The sequence below is a fragment of the Bubalus bubalis genome, chromosome 10 (assembly GCF_019923935.1).
Source record: "Bubalus bubalis isolate 160015118507 breed Murrah chromosome 10, NDDB_SH_1, whole genome shotgun sequence".
NCBI lineage: Eukaryota > Metazoa > Chordata > Mammalia > Artiodactyla > Bovidae > Bubalus > Bubalus bubalis.
This window is the reverse complement of record NC_059166.1, coordinates 75,362,619-75,385,174: the sequence shown is the minus strand read 5'-3', so window position 1 is coordinate 75,385,174 and position 22,556 is coordinate 75,362,619. Positions and strand designations below refer to the sequence as shown.

The 22,556-nt window shown below is 39.4% G+C and overlaps 1 protein-coding gene across 2 annotated transcripts in view; it reads right to left on the bottom strand.

Annotated features, from left to right (window-relative positions):
- Positions 1 to 15,244, bottom strand: part of HSF2 (heat shock transcription factor 2) — a 38,445-nt gene extending 23,201 nt beyond the window's left edge. Inside the window, exon 1 of one of the 2 annotated variants that reach the window (XM_006047578.4) lies at positions 15,036 to 15,244. In XM_006047578.4, the coding sequence (XP_006047640.1) occupies positions 15,036 to 15,128 (93 nt within the window). In that variant the 5' untranslated portion in view covers positions 15,129 to 15,244. 2 annotated transcript variants of the gene reach the window in all.
- Between the last annotated feature and the right edge of the window lie 7,312 nt (positions 15,245 to 22,556).

Here is a 22,556-nt window from a genome sequence, read left to right as displayed (position 1 = left end):
GAATGGATAAAGATGTGGTACCTATATAAAATGGCTATTACTTAGCCATTGAAACAATGAGATAACACCATTTGCAGCAACATGGATGGACCTGGAGATTACTATACTAAATCAGACAAGGAAAGACAAATACTATATGATACCACTTTTATGCGGAATCTAAAAAAAAAAAAATGGTACATTGAACTTACTTTTGCAACAGAAGCAAACTCACAGACTTAAGCGAATGAATTTACAGTTAAAGGGTAAGGGGGGGCAGATTGGGATTAAAATAGATAACCAACAAGAACTTACTGTATAGTGCAGGGAACTATACTCAATATTACATTACAACCTAAATGGGAAAAGAATCTGAAGAAGAATGCATGTGTGTGCTTAGCTGTTCAGTCGTGTCCAGCTCTTTGAAACTCCATGGACTGTAGCCCACCAGGCTCCCCTGTCCATGGCATTCTTCAGGCAAGAATCCTGGAGTGGGCTGCCATTCCCTTCTCCAGAGGATCTTCCCCACCCAGGGATCAAATGCGGGTCTTTATGCACTGCAGGCAGATCTTTACCATCTGAGTCAATGTAACAACCTAAATGGGAAAAAAATCTGAACAATAAATACGTGTATGACTGAATCACTTTCTGTACACCTGAAACTAACAGGACACTGTTAATCAACTATGTTCTAATTTAAAATAAAAATTAAAAAAATAAAATCACTAGTGTTTTTCTATATAAAAATAAACAATTTGAAGCTTCCTCCTCAATAACCAAAAACAGTATGGTACTGGCATTAAGAGAGACTGACCAATGAAAGAGAATAAAGAGCCTAGAAATAAACCCTCATATATACAGCCCAAGAATTTCTGACAAGGGTGCCAAGATAATTCAACAGAGAAAGAACAGCCTTTTCAACAAACAACATCAGTAAAACTAGATCCTCACACGCAAAACAATGAAGCTGACTCCTCACCTTATACCACATGTAGAAATCAACTCAAAACAGATCAAAGGCTTAAACATGACAGCTAAAACTACAAAAATCTTAAGAAAAAACACAAGAGAACACAAGGGGGAAAAGTTTCATGACAATGTATCTGGCAATAATTTCTTAGGTAACACCAAAAGCACAGGGACCAAAAGCAAAAACAGACAAATGGGGCTATTTCAAACATACAAACTTCTACATAAAGAACACTATTAAGAGAGTGAAAGGACAACCCACAAAATCAGAAAAATGATTGCAAATCATATATCCGACAAGGATTTAATATCCATAACAATTATTTTTTTAAAACTCCTATAACTCAACAACAAAAAATAAACTACCTGATTAGGAATGGGCAAGGACTTGAATGGGCTTCCCTGGTGGCTCAGTGGTAAAGAATCCACCTGCCAATGCAAGAGACTTGGGTTTGATCCTTGAGTCAGGAAGACATCCTGGAGAAGGAAATGGCAATCCACTCCAATATTTCTGCCTGGGAAATCCCATGAACCAGAAGAGCCTGGTGGGCTATAGTCCATAGACACGATGAGTTGGGCATGACTTAGCCACTAAACAACAACAAATGACTTGAATAGACACTGTTCCCAAAAAATAAATACAAATGGCCAATAAACACAGAAAAGATGCCTCGTATCACTAATCATCAGGGAAATAAAAACCAAAGCCACAATGAAATACCATTTCACTCATTAGAATGGCTCTTAAAAAAAAAATACAAAAACCTAGAAAATAATTGTTGGTGAGGATGTAGAGAAACTGGAACCCTTGTGTACTTCTAGTGGGAATATAAAATAGTGCACCCACTGTGGAAAACAGTATGGTGGTTCCTCAAAAAAATTAAACATTTTTTGTTGGTATTGGTAATGACCAATATATCCAAAAGAATTGAAAGCAGGGACTCAAAAAAGGTACACATATGTTTATAGTAGCATTATTCACAACGGTCAAAAGGTGGAAGAAACTCAAATGTCCACTGAGAGAGGAACAGATTAACAAAATGTGGTACACACATACATTGTACAATTGACTATTATTCATCTTTAAAAAGGAAGGACACGTGCCACAGTATGAATGAACCTTGAAGACATTATGCTGAGTTAAACTGGTCACAAGAGGACAAATACTGTATCATTCCACTTACCTTAGGTATCTGGAGTACTCAATTTCATAGAGACAGAAAGAATGGTTACCAGGGGCTAAGAAGGAGGGTATTGGAAATTATTATCCAATGAGTACAAAGTTTCATTCTGGGAAAAGGAAAAACATTCTGGAAATGGATGGTAGTGATGATCACATAACCAGTGAATGTACTTAATGTCACTGAACTGTACATTTAAAAATGGTTAAAATGGTAAAAATGGTTAATTTTAAACTAAAATGGAATAAAGATTCCAACAGTACAAAAATTCAAGAATTTAAAAATAAATTTTAAAAATACACAAGACTGGGACTTCTGCGGTGGTCCAGTGATTAGGAATTCACCTTGCGATTCAGGGGATGGATCCCAAGACAGGGACCTAAGATCCCACATGCCAAGGAGCAACTAAGCCCACATGTGTCAACTACTGGGCCCTCATGCCACAACTACAGAATCTGTACCACAAAGAGAGATCCCAAGGCTGCAACTAAGACCCAACACAGCCAAATAAATAAATACTTCAAAAAAAAAAAAAAAAAAAAAAGGACCTTTAAGAAAAAATTAGAGGTTCAAATAGTGTTATAAAGATGTCAAGTCTCCTTAAGTTAACCAATACATTAAATTCTGTCTCAATTTAAAAAAAAGTTTTGGAGACAAGATGAAGAGGTGCTACCATGGCTACCATGACCAAATACTCGGCATTAAAGTTCATTTCATAAAGACAATTATGTAACAAATAGGCAAGAAAATACTGAAAACAATGGAGAGAGAGATGTTAATCCTACCCTATACAGATAATAGAATTATAGTGTTTACAAAATTTAATACTAAAGATGGATACTAAAGTTGGAATAGCTGAATGGACAGACTAGAGAGAACAGAAGCAGCAACAAATCTATCTGAGAATTTGATAAGCAATAATTAAGGGTAGCATTCAAACCATGAGGAAAAGGATTAGTTAATAAACTTTCCATTTGGAAGGAAAAAAACAGAAGCTCACTGATAACTGAAAGCCACCTCACTTTTTATAACCAAGCTTCTGAAAGCACCATTAAAAAAAAAAAACCAACAGAAGTCATAAAGGTAAAAATTAAAAAATTTATTCACGGAGACTGCTAGCTGCCTACCCTATTTTCAGATTTCTCTACTTTCTTATTTTTAAAACTAAAATTGTATATATTTAAGGTGTACATCAGTGGGCTTCCCTGGTGGCTCAATGGAAAAGAATCCACCTGCCAATGCAGGAGACATGGGTTAAATCCCTGGGTTAGGAAGATCCCCTGAAGTAGGAAATGGCAACCAACTCCAGTACTCTTGCCTGGAGAATCCCACAGACAGAGAAGCCTGGCAGGCTACAGTCCATGGGATCGCAAAAGAGTCAGGCATGATTTAGCAACTAAACAACAAGGTGTATATGATGATTTGACATATATTCTCACACACGGTGAAATAACTATTACAGCCAAGCTAATTCACCAACCTAAAAAGCTTCTGCACAGCAAAGAATAATCAACAGAATAAGATGGCAACTTAATGGAATGAGTGGAAATATTTACAAGTACTGCTACTGCTAAGTCACTTCAGTCATGTCCGACTCTGTGCGACCCCAGAGATGGCAGCCTACCAGGCTCCCCCGTCCCTGGGATTCTCTAGGCAAGAACACTGGAGTGGGTTGCCATTTCCTTCTCCAATGCATGAAAGTGAAAAGTGAAAGTCAAGTCACTCAGTCGTGTCTGACTCTTAGTGACCCCATGGACTGCAGCCCACCAGGCTCCTCCGTCCATGGGATTTTCCAGGCAAGAGTACTGGAGTGGAGTGCCATTGTACAAATATTTACAAATACACTGATAAAAGGATAATATATAAAACATAAAAAAGAACTCTCGCAACACTAAAAAGACACACCCAATTAAAAAACAGGCAAAGATTTTGATCATACATTTTCCCAAAGAAGACATACAAAAGGGCAGCAAGTATGTGGGATACTCAAAATCACTGATGAGCAGGCTTCCCAGGTTAGTGGTAAAAAACCCACCTGCCAATGCAGGAGATATAAGTAACATGGGTTTGATCCCTGGGACAGGGAAATCCCCTGGAGGAGGGTATGACAACCCACTGCAGTATTCTTGCCTAGAGAATCCCATGGACAGAGAAGCCTGATGGGTTACAGTCCACAGACTCACAAAGAGTCGGACATGACTGAAGCGACTTAGCACGCACTGATTATCAGGGAAATGCAAATCAAACCACAATGAGGTATTACCCTATACTTCTCAGGATTGTTGTTGTTGTTGTTGTTCAGTCGCTCTGTCATGTCCAACTCTTTGCAACCCCATGGACTGCAGCATGCCAGGCCTCCCTGTACATCACCATCTCCAGAGCTTGCTCAAACTCATGTCCAATGAGTCAGTGACACCATCCAACCATCTCATCTTCTGTCACCCCCTTATCCTCCCGCCCTCAATCTTTCTCAGCAGCAGCGTCTTTTCCAATGAGTTGGCCCTTCTCATCAGACAGTCCAACTAGCGGAGCTTCAGCATCAGTCCTTCCAGTGAATATTCAGGGTTGATTTCCTTTAGGACTAACTGGTTTGATCTCCTTGCAGTCCAAGGGACTCTCCCGAGTCTTCTCCAGGACCACAGTCTGAAGGCATCAATTCTTCGGCACTCAGCCTTTTTCATTGTCCGGCACTCACATCCATACATGACTACCGGAAAAACCATAGCTTTCACTATACAGACCTTTGAAAGCAAAGTAATACCTCTGCTTTTAAATATGCTGTCTAGGTTTGTCATTGTTTTTCTTCCATGGAGCAAGCATCTTTTAATTTCAAGGCTGCAGTCACCATCCACAGTAATTTTGGAGTCCAAGAAAATAAAGTTTGTCATTGTTTCCATTGTTTCCCCATCTATTTGCCATGAAGCGATGGGACCAGATGTCATGATCTTCGTCTTTTGAATGTTGAGTTTTAAGCCAGTTTTTTCACTCTCTTCTTTCACCTTCATCAACAGGCTCTTTAATTCCTCTTTGCTTTCTGCCATAAAGGCGGTATCTGCATATCTGAGGTTATTGATATTTCTCTCCACAATCTTGATTCTAGCTTGTGCTTCATCCACCCCACCATCATGTGAAATGTGTACAGCATTTCACATGATGTACTCTGCATATATGTTAATTAAGCAAGGTGACAACATACATACGGCCTTGATGTATTCCTTTCTCAATTTGGAACCAGTCCATTGTTTCGTGTCTGGTTTAACTGTTCTTTCTTGACCTGCATACAGGTTCTCAGGAGGCATGTCAGGTAGTCTGGTAGCCCCATCTCTAAGAATTTTCCACAGTTTGTTGTGATATACACTTGTCAGGATGGCTACTACTAAAAAAAGTTTTTTTTTAGAAAATAGTAAGTGTTGACGAGAAATGCAGAGACAACAGAGCCCTTGTGCACTGTTGGTGGGAATGTAAATTGGTAATGTCATTATGGAAAATGGTACTATGTATTTCATAGTACCAGAACCACTATATGATCCAGGGGCCCTTCTGAGTATACACCCAAAGGAAATGAAATCAGTACATTTAAGAGAGATGTGTGCTCCTGTGTTCACTGCAGCATTATTCACAATAACCTCACAAAAACAACCTAAGTGTCCATCAAAGGAAAAATGGATAAAGAAACTGTGATATATATATGTGTGTGTATATATATATACACACACATATACGTATTTTATCCACAATGAAACTGCTCAGCCTTAAAAAATGAAAGCGATCCTGTCACTTGCAACAACATGAATGATGCTCTAATTTCATACTAACAACACAGTTTTGTTTGATGCTACATTTCTCAGTCCTTCTTACATATAGAGGTGGCCAAATAACGTATCTGGCAAATACAATATAAGCAAGGGAAGAAGGTAGAGTCTCATACATGATAGAATGTACAACAAAACAAATAATGATTTTCACTTATTAGACTGGCAAAATTTTAAGTTTAGCAATAACCACTGTTATTAGGAAGTAGCTATTAAAATTTAAAAGTGCATACATCTCTCTCTATCTTAAAAGGACTTTCTCTCTACCTTTGACTTCTTCTTACCCACCCCATCTGTCTTTTTATTCATTACATAAAACTTCCTTCTCCAATTCAGGCCCAGCTACCTACTCTCACTAAAAACTGCTTTCAGTTTTTCTCAGTTTACTGAAACTTTTTTCTAAAATGTCAAACATCAAGTTCAATACCTTCTTTTCAGTTCTCAACTTCCTACACCTCTCTGTACCATTTCATTTGGGACTACAGACACTCCCCTCCTTAAATGCTCTGCTCTTATGGCTTTGAAACTATACATTGGGTCTCCTATCTCTCGTATTTCATTTCTTCCACCTATCAAGAGGAAGTTTGTTTTTTAGGTTTCTATCCTTTATCATGATACCTTTATACTCTTTCCTTAGGCAATCTCAGCCACACCAGTGTATCTAATTATTAACCTTATTACATATAATAATTATCACATCTATGCCTCTGCCCCTGAACCATATAAAATTTCCCCCTTGAATTATCAATCAATAACATTTATACACAATGTTCTTTAACTTACTGAGTTACAGAACTCAATGTTCTTTAAAATTGAGACAATGTTCTCAACCTATTGTCTATTTCAAACCTATCATCCTAGTCCCCCAACATCAACTTTTTCCTGTATTTTCCATCCTGGCATGCCCTGTGCCCTCTAAATTACCCAATTAATTTTATTATCAATACCAATATGGTAAATTAAAACCCCTCAATTCTAGCAGCTAATAATTTAAAGAGCAAAACTGTCATATCCAGATGCCTATGGATGTACACTTACAGAATCCAAAATCATACAACGATTAGCTCACTGGTTTATTATCAATATACAAATGTTACTTGTATTTCTAATTACCAGCAATTGTTCAATTTATTTTAAATAAATTGAATATAAAATACCTATATTATATTTTAGCTTTATTTAGATATATTATAAATATTATAAAATATCTATTATATATTAGCTATTATGTTATATATTATCTATACCTATTAGTATATATAATTATATATGATAAAATATCTATATTTTATTGAGTATAAAACATCTATAAAGTCTAACAAAGATGTACAAGACCTAACTGCAAAAAACATAAAACTTTATTAAGCAATAAATGAGTTTAGAAATATGCCCTGTTCGTGGGAATACTCAATATCATAAATATATCTATTTTCCCTAATCTGATCTATACTTCTCAGTATAATTTCAATTAAAACTCCTAATAGATTTTTTTAATAGAACATGATTTTAAAACATATATGGAAGAGCAAGAGTAGTCAAGACACTTCTAAGACTAGGCTGCCCTCCCAAAAGCAAGACTTTTTACAGACCTACAGTAAATAAGACATATGACATGGGAAAAAGGATAAATTGGACCATTCCAATGGAACAAAATAGAGAACCTAGACCCCAAAAACACAATTTATCTACATATAATTTTGCTTGTAAGACAGGTAGCAACACAAATCACTAGAGAAAGAAGAAACTATTCAATAAGGGGGTTAAAACTATTAAATATTTACGTGGAAAACAATGAAATGGATCAAACAAAAATCAATTCCAGGTAAATTAAAGATTTAGGTACAAAATGCAAACCTTTAAAACTTTCAGAAGGAAAAAAAAAGAGAGATGGAAAAGTATCTCTCTCTCTTCAGGGTAAGTAAGCAAAAACTTCTTGAAAAAATGAAAACTGTGAACCACAAAAAGGCAGATATATCATACTAAAATTAAGAACTTATATTCACCTAAATAAAGGGGACAAAATAAGACAAGCCACAACCAGGAGAAGGCATAGGCAACACATACATTCAAAAAACACAAAGAATTATAAGAAATTTCTATAAATAATAATAGATAAACCACCCAATAGAAAAATAGTCAAACATTTCATACAATAGGAAACACAGATGGCCAATAAATATGAAAAGACGTTTGAACACATTAATTATCAGGGAAATATAACCTCACTGAAATAATATTTTATACTCACTAGATAGGTAAAAATTCAGAAAAACGAGAATATCAAGTTTTAAAGGGACAAATAATGGAAAATCTCATGCATGGCTCATAGGAGTACAAGATGATTTGACTTTGGAAAATAATTTGATCTTGAAGTTGAACATTTCATATCTTATTTTCCATAAATTCCACTCTTCAAACTACCTTAGAGAAATGTTTGCTTATATATACCAGAAGAGATATATAAGACTATTCATAACAGCATTTGAAATCGTTGATCACCTCTTTCTTGAAACCATTTTCTTCCATTAACTGATATGACCTCACTCCCTTGTGTTTCCTCCTTTCTTACCATTCCTTCTCCATCTCTTTTGTTGTTGTTTTTTTCTTTTGTCTTTATACTCTCTAAATATTGGAATACCCTATCTTTCAGGTCCTTCGATCTTCATCTGTCTTGCTGAATGATCTCATCCAGTCCCATGGCTTTACCACCCGCATCCTCCAAACTCCACCTGGAATTGCCAGAGTTTTATATTATCTAAATAACCTATTCAACACTGCCACTCAAAGGTCTTGGAGTATAGAAGTCATTCATGTTGTTCTCCTTTCCAACACCGCAGTTCCCTACCTACTTTGAAATAAGGTGTGACCATATGACTGAGTATGGTCAGTAAAATGCAAGCAAAACAGAACTCTCTTAAAGTAATACTAGTAATCTATTTGTAATCTCAAAGTTAATGTGGCCAAAGAGAATCCCACCTGTACTTCTCTGAATCTTTCCACATCTCAGCAAATGGTACCATCATCTATCCTTTGCTCAGACCATATATATGACTCATTTTAATTCTTTTCTATCCCTCAGCTCCAGACAAATTTATCAGTAAGTTCTGTGACTTTGCTTTCAACATAGGTATTATATCCAAAAGTTTCTCACCACCTCCACTGCTATTATCCTAGTCTCAACCACACTATTTTTGATACCATAGAGGAAATCTATGTTTTCTATCTAGTTCCTTCATTTCCAATCTCCTTACCATACCCTAAGGCCCTATAACATCTGCTTCTGCCTACCTCTCTCTCCATACCTAAAGATAATCCAACCACATGTGCCTTCTGCAACTATACAAACACTCCATGCCCAAGGTCTTTACATCTGCCATTCCCTTTTGTTTATCTGGCCTATCCTTTCTAATCATTCGGATCTCTGCTCAAATGTCACCTCCCCAAAGAGGCTTTCCTCATCACTCTATTTAAAATATAATAAATTCCAGTCATTTTACAGGTTAGTCATGAATTTACTGCTCCAAATTCATTCTTTAGTGTCTGCTCTGCAAACATGGAGCTGAGTCTTAAGTATCTTTATTTTTTGTCAAGATGTTAAGCTTTGTCATAGAAGATACTATACAGATATTATTAGAGGAAGGGGCTTCCCCTCCTGGTTCCAGTGTGAACTTCTGTTCCTGCTGTGTAGGTTCTCCAGCACATAGCTCTCGCAGTGCATGGGCAGCAGAAGCACCCTAAGGCCAGCTTCCCCCAACACTCACTTTCCTTCGGGAGGCTTCAAACTGGAGTAGCTTTCACCAGACATCTCCCCATGAACGCCTTTCCTTGGTACTCTAGAGCACAGACAGATAAGCATATTCTTAAAGGTTCAAGTAATAAATATTTTAGGCTTGTAGGTCATAAAGTCAGAACTCTGCCCCTGTAACAAGAAAGCAACTATGGTCAATAAGTAAATCCAGGGAGCTTGGCTGTATTCCAAATAAACTTTACTTATAAAACAGATGGCTGGCTCACAGACCATAATCTGCCAACCCCTGCCCTAAAAGGCATATTTCCCACAAGTTCTGAAGGATGGATTTCTAGTAAGTTCCACAAGTGTGGTATCAGTGACTTCTCTGCCATTTAGTGAGACATCGTATGGAGATAGTCTCTCTCCAACAAGGTCTCAGAACATGGGGGGAAGGGCTCTTACTTGGGCACTGGATCTTAAGCCTACCAGTGATGGTTGCTTCTTAAAACTATTCTTATATTCTTTAGAGTTTTCTTTAGTCTAATTCTCCTGATATAGTTAGTTAATCCTATTAAACTTTACTCTGTTCAAAATACTTGTGTCTTCTGTCTCCTAATTAAACTGATACATTCTCCTTACTCTGCTTTATTTTGTTACTTATCACTAACTGAAATTATATTATTATTTGTTTGCTTACTTTTTAATTATCAGTGTCCTTCATTAAAATGTAAGCTCCATAAAGACTGCTAGTTTTTTCACTACTGAATGAATTCCTACTAGCTAGGCACACTGTCTTGTCGTAACAGATTCACAACTACCACTTGGGAGTGACTGAATGATGAGTCTTTGGTCCTAGTGGACTAAATTATATTTTTATAATTTCAACTCTTGGATTATATATAACAAATGAAAAAATGAATGCCTCTTGTTTATATCTGCTCTCTCAAACACACACAACCCTAACTCACTCATATTGTTCTGTGTCTCTCTTTATGGTATTCCTTCACTCTCTGCTTCAAAATTAGTAAATAAGCTCTTTGTACACAAAAATTCCACCTTACTGCTGTTTAAACTTGTGAAGTTTAAGTACTGTAACACAGAACTCTCCTGATACATTTTACCTTGTATCTCAGAAGGGGGGAAGGATGGTAGCCTCTCTTTAGGCCTTACCTAAAGTTTCCAAAGAGTAGTAATAACTGTTTCTGCTAAGATTGGTACTCTTGGTTTAAAATGTCCAAAATAATTTTAATAATAATACTTCAGCCCCATTATTTTAAAATGGTTTTCAAAACAGAAATTGGTATTATTTTTTAAACAACCAGTCTATAATTTCTTAATGTTTACCAATCATTCCTTGTGAGCCTCTAGCTCATTCTCTCTCGTGTGTGTACATGCTAAGTTGCTTCAGTTGTGTCCGACTCTGTGATCCTATGGGCTGCAGCCTGCTAGGCTCCTCTGACAATGGGATTCTCCAGGCAAGAATACTGGAGTGGGTTGCCATGCCCTTCTCCAGGGGATCTCCCCTAACCCCAGCAATTGAACCCATGTCTCTTTTGTCTCCTGCATTGGCAGACAGGTTCTTCACCACTAACATCACCTGGGAAGTTCCATTCTCTCTTACTTATACAATAAAAAAGTACTTGCCAATGAATCGGTCAACTTTTCCGTAGGCTCATCTAAAGTGGATTTAACCCCTATTTTGCCATATTTGTGGCCTTTCTTGTTTTCACTGGAGAATACTGTAATAATACAATGTTTGCTGGGAAGGTCAAAACAATACCATAACACTGGTAAATCTAAGGATCTATTGCTCAAATTCATCCGAAACAAGTAGGAGACACTGGACACATTTTAGTTTTGCTTCATTTCCCTCCTATTTCCTTGATTTGTTTCTGCTGACTTGAGATGGACAGGGAAATAGAAACTGGCATAGGGCACAAAAAGGGGAAACAAATGAGTAAGAAGTCTTTGGTGGAAATCACTTCTTGGTATTCTCAAGCAACCTGAAGAACTGAGACAAAGCTAACAACCCTGGTAGAACAATGACCTCCAGTTCTTTCCTTTTCTAATACTGCTTCACTTCAACACACACTGAGTATCATGTATCAGTAACAGTAAAGGCTGTTCCTCACTATCAATGGCAAGAACTTCCATTCAGCTTCCACAACCTCTTGTCCCTGAATATCAAGTTTCCCCAGTTGCTACCAAGCTAAACCTGTGCTTTCTGTTTAGGGCTCTGTTACATTTAAAACAGTTTTAATTTGTCCAACGGTACTATCTCTGTCCTTGATTCCGATAACAGACTTCCTATCAGAGCCAAAACAGTTACATAAAACTTTGAAGTTATAGGAAATGTAAGAACAAACAAAAAAGAAAGGAAAAAGAAATATCAATGAGGAACTTTGGGGGATGTACAACTTCTACTGAGTCTGTAACAGTATAATTTTGATTGGTGAGAATACTGTATTTTTTAAATTAATGACATGAATGGGGATATTTCATTTTTGTTATATTACAAATTTCAAGGAAAATTAAAGCTATGTAAGTCTTCAGGAATATTAAGCCAAACTTTTCAAACTGCAGTTGGTAAGAGTTTTCTCCCCTTGCCTTATACTCAAGCTACAGGAGTAAATTATTTTCCACAAGTGAAAACAATTACATAAAAGACTGCCTGGTTTCCAAACCATCTGCTATTTCTAAAAAGTCTTAATATGATTTTCACTCAGATAGTATAAATGCTAAATTACCTCAACAGAAGTCCAGCAAAACAAGTTTGAAGGAAACCAGAAACAACCATAAATAGCAACTTTTAAAAGATGAGAGTAAATTATTTTGGTTTTTCCATCTAGCATCATTGTTCAATTAAAGTTTTACCTTTCATTGTTAACAGTGTTTTTGGAAAAATCTGTGAGAGCGTAAGACAGCTTTCCTAAGCTTAGCCCTAGACAGCATCAATCCAGAATTGTCCACTGACTTGTGGAAGTAACATTTTGATATAAGACTAACTATTCTAACAACTTGTATTACGTGCAGTGCTATTGATGGAAAATGATCTGGGAGATCAGAAATCTATATTAGAACCCTACCTCCAATAATGGTTGGCCTTGTATTTACAGATAATCTGACCTGCCTAAGTCTCAATCCTCATCTATATAATGAAGAGACTAAACCAGATGATCTTTTAAGGTTCTTTTCAAGCATCATTCTACCTTATTCTTTCCTACCACTTCCACTACATAGTCCATGGATTTCACTGCTTCATCAAACATTAAGTACCTACTGTGTCCCTTGGCACAGATACTGTTCCCTTCCCTCACTGAATTTGTTTTAATTGTCCCACCATGTATTAAAAAATGAGTAGCTAAAAAAGAAGCTTTGACTTAAAGGAAAAACTAAGAATGATTTTTAAGTGGCTTGTTTATCTGGCTTAGAATTCATAAAATGATGCTTTCATGGATTAGTATGAAACTCTACGGGGGCTTCCCAGGTGGAGTAGTGGTAAAGAATCTGCCTGCCAATGTAGGAGACATGGATTTGATCTCTGGGTTGAATCAGGAAGATCCGCTGGAGTAGGAAATGGCAACCCGATTCAGTATTCTTGCCTGGAAAATTCCAATGGACAGAGGAGCCTGAAGGGCTGCAGTCCATGGGGTCACAAACAGTTGGACATGACTGAGCGACTGAGTACCAGCAGCATTAAACTCTACATATTTGATACTGCCCCAAAAAAACATTATTAAAATATTCTGACTAATGAAAATCTATTAGACCTGTCACTGACGCACGCCTTAATTAAGACCAATTACCAATATATTTAGGTACTATTTCTTGGCAATAAAAACAAAGCACATCCAAGACAAATAGGTGTGATAAAGTCAGCAGGGAGTGGGCAGACTCTCAGTTCGGTCTCTTCCATGCACAACGCTGAGTAACAGCAGTCCGTGCTGATCCATCCTTGTCAACTTTTAATCCTTATGACTGATGAAAAGCATGAGACATATGTTTATTTTTAAGTGTATACTGGTGGCTGGCTTCCTATTTTCACCCCTTCTTTGTACAATTGCACAGAATTCATCAAATGTTTTAAATACAACATCCAGTTCATGATACTGACCTTGAGGAAAATTAAGTCCTACAGAGAAATAAAGAAAATGAACAATGACAGCATGAATACGGTATATTGAGTAGCCAAAACTCAATATACTGCCCTCTGTCAATATGAAACTAACTAATAAAACTGAAAATAGAGGAAAGAAATAAAGAAGGGAGCAAGAGGTAAGACAACATTTACTCAGCACCTAACAGGTGTCAGGCACTGTGCAGGCAGTTTTCACTTACTCTTTTCCAGACCTCTAAAACAAGATAATATCCAAAACAGATGAGTATCTACGATAAGAGAACTCCACCCCTCTTCACAAAATGATTCCATAGCTTAATATTCTAATGCAAATGCTCTGTTTATGTAATAATCATTCTAATCAGAATCAGTATATGGAACTAAAGGGGGGTCTTGGATTAACTACGTAAACCATCAGACACTTGGGCCAAATGAGATAAGAAGCCTGTTTAGCGGCAGAACTGGGATCAAACCAATCATCAAGGCATCTATATACTACCCTGCCGGCAACAGTTTAGTGAAATTTAGTGATTCGTTTTTGCTCTTCACTGTGTTATTCAGCACCTGTCCATTCGCACTTTTATTAAAATAATCATTTAAAAAATCCATTTACACAAATGGCTCAGAATCGTCAAAGAATAACGTGTCATTTTCTATAACACGGTATTTTTAAAACCTACGGATAAGCAATGCCCTCCTCACAATGATCTCAGATGCGTCCTCACAGATCTCGGGCTGTGTGTGTGTTTTCAGGGACGAGAATCAGGTCGCGGAGGTGAAGACTGCCTTGCAGAAACCCCGCGTCGAAGATCCCGGCCGGGCTGCCCGGCCCCCAGCGAGCCGCAGCCCGCGAGCCGGGCGGGAGGACGGAGGATGAGTGTGCAGTAACGTGGCTCCCGCGCCCTGGGCTCGTCGGCCGCCCTGGCTCCGCCGGGCCGGTTCCGAACGCCGCCCCGGTCGGACCGTTACGGGGTCTCCCGGGCCGCGGAGCCCCGCGCGGGCCGCCCCTCCCCCACCGCGGCCTGAGCCCGCGGCGCCGGCCGGGACCCCCGCGGCTCCCCGCGCGAACAATACCGGGGTCCCCCGCGAGGCCGCACGCCGAGGCCCGCGCCACCCCACCGCCCCCGCGCCGCGGGCCCTCGCAGAGGGCGTCGAGCCGCAGGCCGCGAGAGACAGCCCCGCGGGAGAGAGCGTGAGCGGAGGACGTTAGTCAGGGGGTTCGGAGGCCGCGGTGCCCTCACCCTTACCTGACTCCAGGTGATAAACTCGTTGGTGTGCGTTTCCTCCACAAGCGTCCACAGCTTGCTGAGGAAAGCCGGCACATTAGAACTCTGCTTCATTGTTAACGAGGCGCAGGAATTCCAGATTCTACACCCAAACGCGGCGGCGGCAGCGGCAGCGGCGGCGGCGGCGGCGGCAGCTGCTGCCCGAGAACGCCCACAACGCAGGCGCAGCAGCTCCCGGGCCCCGCCCCCTCCCCGGCCCAGCCAGGCGCGCTGTGAGGCGGGGTGGCCGGGCAGCCGCACGTGACGGACAAGTCTCCAGTTCGGCCCGTGCGCACTGGTCCCGCGCGGGTCCCGTTCTCGGCCAATGCCAGAAGCCGACCGCGCAACAGAGAAAAGCGATTGGATGCTGCAGACGGGGAGGGGTGGGAGCAAAGGGGGGGCGCTGCCCTCTCATTCGCCCTTTATGTGGGAGCTCTCGCCTTAACGGACCTTGGGCTTGGGAGATTGTGTTTGGTAGTTTCACGTGGGAGAATCTTTGGGTGTTTGGGCTATGGCTGGAAGGCTACAGAAAGTCCTCAGGGGCCTTTGAGTCGTAAGTTTGGTAGGCAAGGTTGTAGGCTGCGCTAGTCAGGCAGGAGGAAGTGTAATAATTCACGTGGGGAAAAAAACAGCTTTCAAGCATGACTTGCTAGGCCCCAAATTGAAACTGTCTTAAAAATAATGACCCTTTTCCCTAAATTCTCATCAGGAAAAAAAACATTCCTTTAAAATAAGTTTATCAAAAATAGGAATTTAAATAACACACTCTTTACTGAGCATGTACTGCAGTGATCCAAGAACTGTAATAGGCAACTTACATGTTTAATTCAGCAGAAACAGAATGCCCAGTATGTGCCCAACGTAAAAAGAAATAGTATCATTTATTCTCTTTAAATCATTTAAAATAATTGTTCCTGTATGTCCTTTACAGATTTGGTATGATGGAAAAAATATTAGGCAAAGAGTCAGCATATGAGTTTAGACCCAGTTTCAAGGACACATTAGTGGATATTTAATTACACTGGTAGTGTGTGTAATTTAGGCAATCTCTTACTCTGTCTGTTCCAATCTTTCCCTTATTCTCATTGGGAATAAAACTCTTTTCACACCTGTAGGAGAAGGCAATGGCACCCCACTCCAATACTCTTGCCTGGAAAATCCCATGGATAGAGGAGCCTGGTAGGCTGCAGTCCATAGCGTCGCTAAGAGTCAGACACGACTGAGAGACTTCACTTTCACTTTTTCACTTTCATGCATTGGAGAAGGAAATGGCAACCCACTCCAATGTTCTTTCCTGGAGAATCCCAGGGGCAGGAGAGCCTGGTGGGCTGACGTCTATGGGGTCACACAGAGTCGGACACGACTGAAGTGACTTAGCAGTAGCAGTTCACCCCTGTAAGTTAATATCGATAATATAATCAGTTCAGTTCAGTTCAGTTGCTCAGTCGTGTCCTACTCTTTGCCACCCCATGAATCGCAGCAAGCCAGGCCTCCCTGTCCATCACCAACTCCCGGAGTTCATAATAAGTGTGAAAATACTTTGAAAATATAAAGGATTGTACAGAGTTTTAAAAATTTTTTATAAAAGTCAAAATTTGAATATAAGAATGTACAAACAAGTTGGAGATAATGAACATTTTATAAGTAATTCAATGTAAAATTGTTTTTCTTCCTGGGTACATGTAATTTAATACAAGAAAAAAATACATATACTTTCCAACAAGCATATATTTATTGAAATTTGTTTTTGTGTTTAGCAACTGTTTGCTAAAACAAAATCAGATGTGTGGAGGGAGATATCCAATAAATGAAATAATATTTTATGAGCATTTATATAAGAGAACTTTCTAGGTAGCACCAACGGTAAAGAACCTGCCTGCCAATGCAGGAGACATAACTGATGTGGATTCCATCCCTGGGTTGTTAGGATCCCTCGAGGAGGGAATGGCAACCCACTCCAGTATCCTTGCCAGGAGAATCCCATGGACAGAAGAGCCTGGCAGGCTCGTGTCCATAGGTTGCAAAGAGTCGCACATGACTAAAGCAACTTCGCACAGCACATATATGCCCAGGGATTTACATATCTCATTTAGTCCTCACAACAACCCAGTAGAGTAGGTCTTATTATCCCATTTTTCCGATGAAGATTCTGAGACTCAAAAGCAAATTTACCTGTATCACAGCTAGTGCCTATTACAGTTCTATTTACACCCAGGCTTCATAGTTTGAAATCCCATGTTCTTTCCATTGTATGATGATGACACCATCTCACAACTCAAGATGTTTATATTTTGATGTAAGAAACAAGAGGAACACAATGATCATCATTAACATTTTTAAAAGAGCTACATTTGTAACCAAACCATTAAAGACAAGTTTAGAAAGACAGAGTTGAGTGAGTTAAGGTCATAAGGGAAGACTTCTCAGAGGATGGGGACCTTAAATTGGGTCTTGAAGTACACAAGCATTGGGCCTGCTAAAAAGAAGACAACACTGAGAGAAGATGGGAAGCCAAACAGCATGGTCTGTCTGTGGAGATTGACAGCACAGGAGGTAATGTCTGAGTAGGAAATGTGGCCCTCTTTCACGGCACTGTACATTTCCATTCGAAAACAAAACAAAATATTATGGTTAGACACAAGCAAAGACTCGTCTTTGGGTGTTCCACCTGTGTAGTTGTAGGCCTATGTTTAATAGGACTTCATACTTCATGTAATGCTCCTCCTGTCACCATCTTGAAATTCTTATATTTTGAACAAGGACCCTGCATTTTCAAGTTGCATCGGGCCTCTCAAATTACGTTAACTGGTCTGCCTCCAATATATTACACTTATAGACCAGTGGTTCTCAAACTTAAGCATGTATCCAAATCACTTGGAGGTGGGAGATTGTCAATAGAGCAAATAATCAAGCATCACTTATAATGTTCGTGAGGCCAGCTATGGGATTAAGTTATTAACCAGATAATGTGATGAGAGCACCAGGAAATAGATAATGTGTCTTAAAATCAAATGTCTGGAGTTTGAATGGAAACCATGTATTTTATAGTCTGAAACAAACATGCTTTTTTTCTTTTATACCAATGTACCTCATACTTCAGCCTACATCAAAATCACTGAGGGCATCTGAAAAAAAAATGACTGCCTCTTCTCTCGTTCCCCTGCTCTACTCCACACCTTGCTCAGCTCAGTAGATCTGGGGTTCAGGGTAAGAATCTGTATTTCTAACAAGTTCCTAGGTAATGCACATGGCGTTGGCCATGGGATCACAGTTTGAGAACCAGTGTTACAGAGGAAAAATAAGGAAGCTGACTTTCCCTTGTCAAACAGATTTATTGCTATTCACCCTTCACCTCAATGAAATCCAGACTTTCCAGGAATAGTTTTAACTAATATGTTTTCTTTTTCTATGAACATAATCCTTAATATTTATTGTAATTAATAAACTCTGAAAACTTTAGAGATATTTTGGGGAAAAGAAAATCATTATTGGCTTAATTTCACTTAAATATAAAACTGAGAAGAGAAGAAAACCAAACCACAATTATTTGACACCTACAACATCCCACAGATAGCAGAAGAAACATATTTGAACCAGTGTCAACAGTTTTGAGATGTTTACAATATTAGAGGATAAAAATGTCACTTTCTTAAAGTGAATTGCCTCCTGTTGACTAAAAATTAGAGAAGTTGGAAATTTCCCATGGTTCATTTGCAACCTGCAGTGTAAGATTTAGAAGATATAGGATAACATTAGAAAATATGAGTGACCCAGGCCTTTGCCTAGGAAATAGAAAAACATATTGTGTCATATTTGAAGCATATTTGATGCTTCAAAGTGTCTGATTCAAATTGTAAAAATTCTATCTAATTCATTACAGAAAACCAGTTGGAGTCAGCAGTGCAACCAGAACTAGCTTGCAATTATTATTTTCAAGAAAAGCAAGATAGAAGCCAAAGGTAAACTACATAGAGGTTTCCATCTACATTCCTGTCTGAAATTGTTTATTTTTTATCAATTTTGAAATGGCCTATGGGCCCTAAACAAATTACTCGACACCTCTAAGTCTTAGATTCTTATATATAAAATGTGAGTAAAAATACCTGTTATACTCACTCCACAGGGTAGTTTTGCGAATCAGATAAACTACTTCTTCCTCTAGTCCACCCTCATCTTTCTAAGACACAAATCTAAAAAGGTCACTTTCTGACTTAAAACTGTTCCATGGTTTCTTAAAATTTTCAGAATAAATCCAAATCCCTTGAGAAGGCATAAAATGACCTTCTGTGACCTGGTGCCACCTACTATTCCAGTCATTATCTACCAGTCTTCACAAACATCTTACCCTTAACCACACCCAGTTCTTGTAGTTACCTTACTGATCGTGTGCTTTCACACCTCCACATATTGGGTTGGTCAAGAAGTTCATCCGAATTTTTCTGTAACATCTTATGGAAAAACCCGAATGAATTTCTTAGCCAACCCAATATTTCCATGAGCTGTTGCCTCTGTGTGGAGAGTCGTCTTCTTCCCTATTATTCCTAACCTTCAAGGTCAAGTACAATTCCACAGAGAAGTTGCCTTTCTCAGTCAAACTCTCCCTGATTATATCATATTGTAGTTATTTATTTACATGTACTTTTGTCATACTAAACTAGGAAACATTTCCAACATAAAGACTATAAGATTACATTCATTCTCATCTACAATGGCTATCACAGTGCTGGTACACATAAAACTCTCAGCAAGTATTTGTTGGATTAATCAATGAATGCATCAACAGATGAGTGCTAACCCTCCTTTTAATCTTCCATGACCCCCAAATTTGGATGACTTGTTCCTCTGCTGTGCCTGCATAGCATGAGGAGCTTGACCTTCATGGTATATATTTCCCAGCAACCCTTGCTAGGTTGATAGATTGTGCTTACATTGTTCAGTCTTATATCTTTAGTAGTAAACACAGTGCTATAATACAGGAACAGCTCAATAAATATTTGTTAATGAATAATTTTAGTTTCTGATACCTTTTGCATAAAATATACTCTACCCAATGATAAACACCCTACAACTTAGTAGGGCTCAGTCTGTACAAAATTTTTGTTTTTAGGAGAAGAGAACAAAGAGAAGAGGAACTTAAGGATAGCTCAGCTGAAAGACATGTGATTGAGGAGCAATTAGTGGAGTAAATATCAGAATCTTGGAAATGTCAGAATGAAATGGAATGTCATAGAGTCCCAGGCTTCAGGTCATCTGTCTTTGAAACAAGCAAACCTTTGGTGATAGTGGCAAAGTGCTTAAAGACCCTTTAATAGGTTTTCGAATAAGTACAGAGCCGGCACACTATGAAAGTTAATTTCTTAAAATTTTCAAGAAGGTCAAAGAAGAGGCTTCTTTTTTTTTCTCTAGGACTGCAGCTTGAATGTAAACGGGACTGTCTGGAGGAGTTTTTTAAGTCGGAGATGTGTAGGTACCAGCCTTGTGCTGGTGCCGCTCCACATGAAACTTCCATTGGATGCCACCTATGATAGAATCTAACCAGTCACCCAACAACAGTGACAAACTGGCCCAGATTTGCCCAGGACTTGACCATTTAAGTACTGCAAATCCTATGCCCCAGGTACTACTTCACCCCAAGGCAAACCTGGATGGTGGGTCACCCTAACTCCAGCCTCTTCAAGCTACTGATGTTATACAGGAAGCAGGGACTCATCAAACTAAACCAGGTGACTTGTATAGCAGCTGGTGTGTGCTGTGTGCTAAGTCACTTCATTTGGGTCTGACTCGGTGTGATCCTATGGACTGAAGCCTGCCAGGCTCCTCTGTCCTTGGGATTCTCCAGGCAAGAGTATAGGAATGGGTTGCCAGGCCCTCCTCGAGGGATCTTCCCCACCCAAGGATTGAACCTGCATCTCTGACATCTCCTGAATTGCCAGGCAGATTCTTTACCAGTAGCGCTACCTGGGAAGCCCATATAGCAGCTAGCACAAATCAAAGATCTGCAACTTTAATGCATTTCTTAGCCTTTCTGGATGCAAGTTACCTTTCCCCAGAACCCCAATAGGCAGCTGATAAATAGAAGGAATATATGAACCCCACAAGCCAATATCCTGGTGGAGGCCCAAACCCATGCTGAAAGATGATGATAAGAAAGAGAATATAAAAGGAGTGCAAGCAGTAGAAAAAAATACAGAGAAAAAAAATATAGTAGACTGGGTCATGACTTGTGACTCAGGTCTTCCACTAATGTTCTAGTTTCCATTCACCTGGGACTGCTTTTGCTCCCAGTGAAAGTGGTAGCCAGGATAGAAGGTGTTTTGATTTCATCTTTCTAGATCCTTTTAGACAGTGGGGTTTTATTCATTTTACTCAAATTATTTGCTGGTGGAGATCTGAGCCCCTTCAATGATTAAATGAGTTGGGTTTTATGGCTTGTGGGGGCTTTCCTAGTAGCTCATCTCGTAAAGAATCTGCCTGCAATGCAGGAGACCCTGGTTCAATTCCTGAGTTGGAAAAATCCCCTGGAGAAGGGATAAGCTACCCATTTCAGTATCCTTGGGCTTCCCTGGTGGCTCAGATGGTAAAGAATCCACCTGCAATGCAGGAGATTTGGCTTGAATCCCTGGGTTGGGAAGATCCCCTGGAGGAAGGCATGGCAACCCACTCCAGTATTCTTGGCTGGAGAATTCCCATGGACAGAGGAGCCTGGCAAGCTACAGTCTATGGGGTCACAAAGAGTTGGACACGACTGAGTGACTAAGCACACACATATGGCTTGTGTACAGAAATGTACCCATACCTTGAACATAAGACTGAATGGGAGAAATCTGTTTCAGTGAGGAGGTAGCCACTGTCAGAGATGTGTGTGGTGATCTGAAGGGTGTGTAGGAAGAGGTAGCAAATGTTTGTTATCTGTTTAATTTGAAGCTGAGTACAATGAGCAGCATCGAGGGACCAACTGGAAAGGGAAATGTCCTTTCTAGTCTCTGGGCTCCCAGTGCAGGTTCCGAACAGCAGAGATCAAATTGAGGCCTATTAGGATAGAGTTCAATCAAACTGGAATCAAGATTGCCAGGAGAAATATCAAGAATCTCAGATATGTAGATGACACCACCCTTATGGCAGAAAGCAAAGAACTAAAGAGCCTCTTGATGAAAGTGAAAGAGCAGAGTGAAAAAGTTGCCTTAAAGGTCAACATTCAGAAAACGAAGATCAGAAAACAACATCTGGTCCCATCACTTCATGGCAAATAGATGGGGAAACAGTGGAAACAGTGGCTGACTTTATTTTGGGGGGCTCCAAAATCACTGCAGATGGTGACTGCAGCCATGAAATTAAAAGATGCTTGCTCCTTGGAAGAAAAGTTATGACCAACCTAGACAGCATATTAAAAAACAGAGACATTACTTTGTCAACAAAGGTCCGTCTGGTCAAGGCTATGGTTTTTCCAGTAGTCAGGTATGGATGTGAGAGTTGGACTGTGAAGAAAGCTGAGCACCGAGGAAT